Source organism: Aphelocoma coerulescens, chromosome 4 (assembly GCF_041296385.1).
Source record: "Aphelocoma coerulescens isolate FSJ_1873_10779 chromosome 4, UR_Acoe_1.0, whole genome shotgun sequence".
In the NCBI taxonomy this organism is placed as follows: domain Eukaryota; kingdom Metazoa; phylum Chordata; class Aves; order Passeriformes; family Corvidae; genus Aphelocoma; species Aphelocoma coerulescens.
The window spans coordinates 27,605,362-27,615,177 of record NC_091017.1 but is presented as its reverse complement, the minus strand read 5'-3'; the positions used below and the strand labels follow the sequence as shown (position 1 = coordinate 27,615,177).

Genomic DNA, 9,816 nt, shown 5'->3' with positions numbered 1-9,816 from the left:
CAATCTGGAATTTATAAGCATATCTGATATTACCCAGCTTTTTGTAATAGTTTTCTCCAGCATAAGAGCTTTCAAAATTCAAAGCTTTTTTACTCATTAAGTATAAGTGACTTCATCTCCAGCCAAGGAAACAGCTCCATTAGGAATGCCCATGTAGGAGTCAAGCTGCCTCTTGAAGAAGGAACACTAATTTTTCATTTTCAGCTCATGTCATAAGATCCTTTTTTTTTTTTTGTTCTTATGAGAACTTTTGAAGGGGGGTGCCTGAACAAGCGATTCAGAGGATAAGCAGCAGCAGAGCAGGTACCTATGGTTTTATGGTGTGGACACTGCATTCCAGTGAGCAGGTGAGCAGTTGGCTCCAGAAATGAGACATGGACACACAGTTCTTGCAAGAAGCAACTTCCCTTTCCTTTACATGAGAGTAGGGTGGCAGAAGAGACCCCACTGAAGATAATCCATTTTCAATGCCAAAAAATAATGCTACAACAGTAACACACTGCACTCTCCTCAGTCAGAAAAGCTGGAGAGGCAAATTGAATCAAAGTAACTTAGCTAACAAAGCCTTTAAAATTACAGTTGTCTTTAGGAATAAATTGCTTCAATTTGCTACTGTGAACAAACATTATTTAACAAAATTAATAATATTATGTAATAATAGCAAAAATATTAATACTGTAACAATATATTAATGTAATAGTAATATGATGAGGTAGCAGACAGTAATACTTAAGCACCCCAACTATTAAAGAGCTCATTAGATGCCCCAAACCCAAGAAACTCACTAGCACAACCACTGGAAAATTCTGGTGTTTGCAGAGACAGTATCCTCACCTCTAAGCCTCCCAGCACTGAAATGACCACTGGTCTCATGTTTCATCTGCACACATCCTTGCATCTATGGCTTTCAACTTTATTCAGTGTTTGATACTGCTTGTGAAATCAGGATGTAGGACTGGACTCTGATGCAGCTTTTAGGTGCATACCCTGCCTTAGTGGCAATAACTAGCAGGAGCTCTCTTCAGCTGCACCCACAAGTGAGTGCCTCACTGCTTGCTAATCTGCCCTGCGCTAAACCAGAGTAGCTTGATAGCTGATAAAACAGAAGTTCTAGTACAAACCAGACCAGTGAGAATGGTTTATCTTGTGAAATCAGAGCCTCTGAGATGCACTTCCATCCTCCTGTTACACAAGTGCACTCTGATGCAAAGTTCCTCCACAAGTGTTTGTTTCCATGACAAACAACATGTCTGTGCATGGGTGTGTGTGCGTGTGCATTCATATACCTGTTCTTACCTCGGGTAATTAGGCATCTTTCCTTGTCTGTTGGGCTCCTAGTTGTAGACTAAAAAGAAAAAGGTGCAATCAATAATAATTGAAATCAATAAGTTAGGCTTGTGCAGAATATCTTTCAAAGCTGAATAATTCAGAAAACACATTTCTACAATGAGTCACTTTTTATGTGCTTTACTTCAAATATGAAGACAACACATGTCCCTGGGAGCAGGGGAGCAAGAGACATTCACAGAAATAAGCAGTTGTTGTGTGGGAGAATGACATGAGGTAGATTTTGTACAACTCTTACTCCCAACAGCAAGGTTGGTCTCTCTTGGAGGCAATTACGAGAGGCAAGAGTTACATGGATATTCATTGTCTTGGTGAACTCCTGTCAGCAGTGGGACTGTGAACTTGCCTCATGAAGACCTGAATTGGTGACAAAAAGGCAGGAAACAGATTTTTGTTATTTTCCAGATTTTAACTTTGAACATCATGTGAAGCTAAGAAATTGGGAATAAGCCAGGCTAAAGATGTTCCTTCACAAGTCCAATGGACACTATTGTAAACTACCAAGCAAGTATTTTCAAGACTAGAAGTCCTGACTGAAATACTGTTGAAGTCATGAAGAAAAAAGCAGCTTTTCTATGACTTCCTCACCGTCCAAACATACAAAAGCTTGTATGTGCTTCAGGGTCCCATGGTATTTCAGCTTTGCTAACTGGGTTGGTTAAAGCAGTTTTAGTGCCTGTGGATCCAAATGCCAAAATTAGGCTCTGTCTTTGTTCATCTTCCTATTACCTTAGCAGAGACAACAGAAATTGGTGGTTGTGCTCAAAAATAAGAGATGTTTTTTTAGTTTTCAGGGAACTCTACTTAGTCACAACCTGCAAGCTGGAGAGGCATCAACTGATGAATAAGCAATCTGTTAGCAACTTGGACTAAAAGCAAAGCACTGATGAGGGCTGAGGAATGAAGCCAGACATTTTGGATAGCAAATGTAATCAATAACCTGCCAGTTTGTAGAATGTACACAGTGCTCTTCTGGGTGTTTTTTGGATCAAGATGGGAAAGAGATTTGGTCTTTGGCAGCAAGTTGGGCATCTACAGATTTGGAAATCAAAATCTGGAAGAAGAAATTCTGTGGAGGATGCCTTTACTGCAGTGGATGACCTGGCTACTTACAGGAGCAGGTCAGTATTAAACAATCTACAGCAACAGCTAGTAAGCTTGCCCTTCTTGGATAGGAAGGCCACTTCCAGTGTCAGTACCTACTGATTTTACCAGTTAAGAAATAAATGCTTGCAGTTGAGTAGCCTGTGGAAGAAGCTTTGACCTTTCCACAGCAAGCCACTTACCTTGCCAGTCTTGCCAGGAAGGCCAAGACTGAACAGCTGCAAAGACTGAATTGCTCATTTGTCCCTTGTGTATATTTGTCATTGGAGGACTACTAAAACATCTAACATTTTTTCCAAGACCTACCTTCAACCATTATAGATGTTGCTGGCATTGAAATAATAATAGTTGTAGTAACACCACCACCAATAACAATAAATCAAGCTTAACCTTTGCATAATGCAATATTTGTCTCCTGCAGGCCAGCTGAGTTATAGGTTGTCCTCTGTGGCCTCTGTCTTGCTCATTACCTAGCAATGAAGCAGGGACACCTACTACTCAGTTCTTGCTGCTGTGCCAGGCCTGGAGAACAGAGCATCAGTCATTCCCAGTTTTGATGAGGAACCTGGCACTTTACTCTGCGTCCCTAATGAACAAGTTCAAGGCTCTACAGAGCCTTCTAACCTCTACAGAGATTAGCTATGACGAGGTAGCTAACTACAAGCAACTCAAACCTTCTTACGTAGTTTCTGCAATCTTGTGCATATTTTTAGGTGCTGGATGACTAAAGCTGTGGGATGTGACACACAAGGTGCCATAATGTAACTGCAATAGTAGGCAGATTTTGAAATTCCATGTTCAGAAATGGCTAAATGAGATTCACATAGGTATTTCAAATGCCCAATGATGTAGATAGGCATCACACAGGTTTTTAAATATTCCCATGTGCTAGGAAGTAAGGACATGGAGTGCACGTGAAAGCTGTGGGTTTTTTTAAGACTTTAAAGGAAACTTGTCTAGTAATCCTTGCCTAAATATTGTCTCAGCTGCTGCTATTTGCTCTATTAGTGGACATGCAGAAACCCAAGACTCTCAAGCCTTACCCTATGCTTAAGGAGGTCTCCCATGGGCAGTAAGCTACTTCTAGTTCAGTACTTTGGTGGTATACCCTGAAAAATCTGGGCTACTCAGATATAAAAGTGGAGTTTCTGTCCACAAACCTTTCATGTATTTCCCTGAAATTTTATTTCAGGTATTTGTTTTTCTTGGTTTTGGTCTGTTGGCTAACATCTTGAAAAAAAACAAGTATTATCAATGTCTACAGGTCAGACCATATGTGTGTTATATAATATTGAGCTAAACTATTGTCTGTGTCTGTACTTTCTACAAATGAATGTTCTACATGCCTACGCCTTATTTCATTGTTCTTAAAATAGGGTTTTGTCGATGTTGCACTCCAAGAGTGGCAGAACCTTTTGCTTTGCAGTTGATTTCTTTTTTTTAGGTTTTATTCAGTCCTATACTAAACTGTCACAAAATGAGACATGAACTTTAAGATAGCATCTAATGTTATAATGGAAGACTGAAATGAGTGCCACTCTCATTAATAACTTCATTACAGTGGGAGCAAGATCAAACTTACCAAGAAACTAAAAATTACGTTCCATACCAATTTGTAGGAGATATTTTCCTTTCTCATTAAAATAAAATCAAATTCATTTTCTAACAGACTTCAGATTTGATCTCTTTAAATCCTCAATCAAGACTTCAAAAACTGTCTACGAAAAAGACTGTCCACATCCTGGTTTCAAATACGGAGTCTAGAGAGGGAGGCCCATGTTTTTAAAGGTACAGCAGGGAGAGCCTGTATATACATGTGAAAACTGGAATTCTTTGAACAAATCTGAGGACTGCTGACATTCACACATACCACTTTACTAAATGGCATGTGAAACAAAATGTCTCTCAAATGAATGCTCCTGGTCTCTCTTCCTTAGGAACCTTGAAGGAGAAAAGAAAGTGATTGTCATTTTTGTTGCAGGCAATTTGTTTATGTCTGGACATAGATACTGGCCTTCTGAGATCCTTGTTTACTCTTGCCATGGATGTGCTTCCAGTTCTAGAGGAAATCCTTATTTTCAAGCATTGAAATACTTGATTTCTGTTGTTAGACACAGACCATAATGATTCTTCCCCCTGTATTTCTGCAGTGCAAAGCTGCTGACTTATATGCATCACAGGATATATGATAGTGTAACAGAGGGCAGAGAGGTTAGGATCAGAAGGGAATATAGTGATCATTACCTGAGTTACTGGATAATTTCACAAAGTTAACAATTCTAGTGTTGATACTACATTTCTGCTGGTATGATCCAATAAATGAACTCTGGAGAGGGAGGACAGCTACAGAGGCAGGACTGCTGCTGTGGCCTTAAAATGAAACCCTACAGACAAATACTTCCCAAGAATCACCCTCATGTTACCATGAGCTGCAGTGATCCCAAGCCCTCAGGTTCTGATCACCTTGTGAAGACTTTAGCTCAGGACATGGCACCCCCACCAGCCACAGAGGATATTAAACCGAAGTATCTGGACTGCAAAGAAGCCACCAGGCCAGCAAGAATTTCCCTTAATTAATTACAATATCTCAAAAGTTCACATAAATACAACACTAAGAGAATAATGAAAGCAGTACTGTGTATTATTTTTCTCTCTTGCAGTAAAGCATTGACACATTAGGGTGATAATTTTAAACAGAGATTATACAACTGGCACTAAGTCCAATGTGAAAAAGAAACACTGATTTTCCTTTCAGCATATGTACTGAAGTTCCCAGAAATCACAGGCCTAAAACCAATACCATCTAATATACTCTTTTTGTAACAACGAGAGAAAATCATTTGCAGGAAAAGCAGATGACCTATACTACTGCAGATGACATTCAATCACAAAGAATCATAGAATATTCTGAGTTGGAAGGCACCCACAAGGATCATAGAGTCCAGCTCTTAGCCCTGCACAGGACAACCCCAAAAATCCCATTTTTCTCCCTGAAAAGGGACAAAGGCATCTTAAATCACCAATGCTACAGCTTTACATAATGACCATAATACTAAAAAAACCTGCTGTACCAGTAGAAAGTTTATCAAGAATTTGCAAACTGATGGCCGATTTACAAATAAAATACTGAAGTCATCAAGCAAATTGTTCTAAAGAAGCCATCTACCCAAATTCTGATGATGCAGTAGGAAATAGGCTACAGAAAAGTTGAGTCACAGAGGCTTGGTAAATTTTCTGCCCCATTAACTCGTAGTGATTTAATCTTTGGGATGAAATCTTGATACAGCTGAAGGCCTGATTATGCTAAAATAAATGTGGTCAGATACAGAAAATGGTCATTACAAATTCAGTGCCCAATCCAAAAGGGTTTGGATCAGACTTCTGTACTATACTTACAGTTCAAGGCTTCAGAGTCCTAAAAGGCAGAAAAAGTGCAACTTACCATTCAGGTTTTCATTTTCTTGTCTGTTCCTGATAGTGGTGTCTCTAAGATGATGCACTTTTTCCTTTAAGTGAAAAAACAAGCATACAATCAGCAGCAGAGATCAGTAATGGAAGCTTATTGTAAAATAATAAGTCAATATAAAAAGCTGGATTCTTTAGCATTCTGAACACCAAGCATCTCTCTCTTGGAAAATAATTTTAAAAGACTGAAAAATGTTTATGATGCTAATTTTGGCATTTTTACCTAAGAGTCTTGTGGAGTTATCCCTGCCAGCAGTAAGTTACAATGATTCTGGCATTAGATTACAGAGGCTTGGGTGTTCTTTTTTGTTTCTTTGGGGTTTTTTGTTTTGGAGTTGTTTTCTTTTTGGACAAGTGATTTTTCCTCAAAAATCCAAGTGAAGGACAAACAACTGCAGTGACAGCATGAAGTCAGTTCATCATGTATATAGAGGAGTAAGAAGAAAAGACTTTTTTATGGAACAAAACCAAAGAAAAGTCACACATGTAATGCAGAGTACAAACCACCCCTACAAAGTAGCTTTTTCCCTGAAGCACTGAAAACGGGCCAAGTAAATCTTCCTTAAAATACAGGCATCTTACAGTTCACCAAGAAAAAAAAAAAAGACTTACAACTTGGTGCTGCTATCATGGCACAGATTAGATACCATCTTCCTCCACAAGAAATGCCCCTGACTGAGAGACCAATACCAGTAATTCATCTGCATGCTTGGCTGCAGATGGATTTGGAAGGGGGCATCCCTCACATTCCCAGTGCTGTGCTGCTGGTGCCCAGCTTGGGAAATGGGCTCCCAAACTGTTCCAGGCCCTTGCATTTTTGCTGTTGAATGTTCCACTGTGATGACAAAGCTCAGACTTTCAAGTAGAAGCAAACACAAAGAGCATTCTCCTTGCTGACAGCATCTGATAGCTCTCCCACTCTGAAAAGCAGTAAATTAGCTTTGCTTTTCCTCTTTCTACTAAATGACCTAAAGGACAACAAGAAATTATTTTTCTTAATGCATGACCTCAAATAAAATGAGGCCATAACCTCTTCCTCCATGTGTCTTTTTAGAAGTAATTAACAGACCTCCTCTCCATGGCTCGGAGCTTTGATGCAGTTCTTTCAGTGACTCAGTGTGTGGGCTTTTGTAAATCCTGTTTTTGTGCACCTCAATTTACTCCATACATTGAATACAAAGGAGCTGTAGAGCCTTGCCAACAGTTGTGGATTTCACTAAGTATATTCAACACTTTCAGACAGGCATAAAGCCTGATGTAAGTTAATAAATATTAAATGAATGTAATAAATGTAAGTTTGATATAGTCATGTTTCTGTTAGCTGACACTGCTCAATAGCACATTTGGCTTGTTTGGTGACATAAGGCTTCATGAAAGATGCACATCACACAACAGTTTAAAACACAAGTCTTATGAGACCAACATATTTAACTCTGGATTTTAACCAAATTCAGAAAACCTCTCAAGTAATCAAACAACAGTGGAAATGGGTTTCTAGAAGAATCAGAACTGTAAGGAGCAAGCTCCTTGGGAGCTGATTTGAGTGTAAATCATGATTATTACTTTTGACCTCATATGCAGGAGCCAAAACACAAGATCTTGTTTTCAGAATTCTGATCAAGATTTCTATCAAGGAACAAATTTCAAACTCATACCTGTTGAGTGAATGGTAGTCTCTGCTTTTTGTTCTGCCACTCCTTAAATCTGCCAAGGGCTTCATCCACAGAAATTTCCCCCTTTTTCACCTGTTCCTGCAAGTGGATGAGTTCTTTCTGTTCAGGAGGGATGTTGTGTACCACAGTGCTGTAAGTTACTGTCTCAGTGTGGCCTCTGTGTGCTGCTACAACAAAATGTACAAAGTGAGAAATGCAACAAATCAATGTGGATTCTACCATTACTCTCTGGCAGCAGAGCTGCATACCAAACATTCTGTTCATTACTACTGCCCAGGTCCACGGATTCTCCATTAGTGCTGGTTCATAAAAGAATTTCCTACTAGCACTACCATTGTACTACTGACATTTTAAAGGAAATGGTTGCTATATAAAATATCCACAGTGCCTTTTTATCCCTTTCTTCTTCAAGGTCCTACATTGCATATCTCAAAAGTTTGGTAAGGAAGCATTTTGAAATTTCACAAGATTTTCTTCCTCCAAATTATTAAACACATTGCAGCAACAAGAAAACCCTGCAGTCCAGTGTTCCTGGAGAATATGATACAGGTGCACAACTAAAGGGAGATGTGCATTATTCAGATTCACAGCTTGGTCCAGGGAGATGTAGCACTGCTTCTCTCCAGGATACTGATACTTGACTAGCTGATCCAGAACACATGAGCAGCCATGCAACTGGGGTCTCTGAGCCCTCTATGAGGCTGTTGCACCTCCTTCACTGCATGGGGAGTGTGGCCAGGATAGAAATTTTTCTGTTACCACTATCTTCATTTCAAGCAAGGAATGATTGTTCAAAGGGAAATACACTAAGGAAAGCAATAAACAGCTACTTTAGCTTCTCCCAGTACTCTTTCTGATCATACCAGCACACAGTGAGCATGAATCTCTACTCTTTTGCTTCTCAGCTAATTGGTTCTATTTTGATGGATTAACGACCTTTCATCTGACAGGATTATTTGCAGATCAGACCAGGTTAGGTAAAACTGCACTGTTTGTACTCAGACCCATAAAACCATGTAGTCACTCCATCAGAGAAGGCCACGAGGTTGGTTTGTGGAGCTGTGCTACCAATATTCCACCACAGCAAGATCTAGAAGGTCCTGTATTCTTTTCTTAAGTGGTTTAGCATTCCTGCAAGGCAGTGTCAGCAGCACTGGAGTCTGCATTCCCCCAGTGCAGTAATAAATCAGTGATTACATGCTGCTTTGTATGCTTTAATCCTGACCTGCTACTTGATAACTGAAGCAGGAGGAAATATCTTCATTCAGTGTTTATTCATTTTGTACATAATATTAATTATTTTAAGGTACCATTAATGGAATTTATAGTAGCAACACTGTAATGTGCTACAACTCAAATAACAACTGGACTACCACAAGTAATTAATTTTACATGGATCTTGGGGCACACAGGAGGAAACTGTTGCTCCTCCTACTACTGTCTTTCCATGGCTGGAATCAGTGCACAGCTGAGCCCTCCTGTCCTTCCTTTTCTTAGGTTTAATCACAATGATGAAAGGAAACAGAAAAATGTAAAGTAACCCTGACTCTACAAATCTTTCCTACAAGACTGTAACTTTTAGTATTCTTTCTTTAATCTGATCTCTTAGTGCTGCAATACCATTAAGGATATAAATCATAGGTGGCAAAACAGATGCTAAATCACCCAAAATCAAGTCACAGCAAAACTCAGTTAGTTCTACTGAAAAATATCAAGGCAGTTAAAAAGCTAAATGAAATTCTGTACCAGGATTCCTGGCCTCGCAGTATGTCCTGCTGTTGTCACTGGTCGCTCGAGTGGCCTTTTGCTGAAACACTGCAACAAAATTAAGAATATAAGGAAGTTGAAAAATGGCAATAAAACCCATCACACATTCTGAACGAAGGAAGGAGACTCATAAAAGCCAGCTGGAATACATTTTTTGTTCTAGTCTAGGAGTATTTTTCAACCCACTTGTCAGTCTAATGTTAATTACTTGAAAAATTGTTCTGTTGCACAGAATGGCAGGATTACTGATATTAGAGAAACCATTACAAGAAGCTTTGAAGAAAATAAAATGGACTTATCACACTAGCATATTACTTGTTTAGAAGAAACAGCAAGATCTCGCCGTTCTTCACATGGTACAGACACTGTAGCCTGTCTCTTACTTTACTAGAAGCTAAGGCAGAAAAACCCCCAATAATGCTAGGTATAATAGTGACACTGCTAAAGAAAGTTGTGTGCA

At 39.3% G+C, this 9,816-nt stretch overlaps 1 protein-coding gene across 9 annotated transcripts in view; it reads right to left on the bottom strand.

Moving 5' to 3' along the window:
• The window catches only part of BANK1 (B cell scaffold protein with ankyrin repeats 1), a 136,899-nt gene that overhangs the window by 1,339 nt on the left and 125,744 nt on the right, over positions 1 to 9,816 (bottom strand). For 5 of the 9 annotated variants that reach the window (XM_069013251.1, XM_069013258.1, XM_069013252.1 and 2 more), the window contains 3 exons: positions 9,336 to 9,404; positions 7,572 to 7,756; positions 5,894 to 5,957 (listed from right to left, as the gene is read on the bottom strand). In XM_069013251.1, the coding sequence (XP_068869352.1) occupies positions 5,894 to 5,957; positions 7,572 to 7,756; positions 9,336 to 9,404 (318 nt within the window). Of the gene's footprint in view, positions 1 to 1,296; positions 1,346 to 4,292; positions 4,393 to 5,893; positions 5,958 to 7,571; positions 7,757 to 9,335; positions 9,405 to 9,816 lie in introns of those variants that run through there. The other 4 variants (XM_069013253.1, XM_069013260.1, XM_069013256.1 and 1 more) reach the window with 3 other exon arrangements.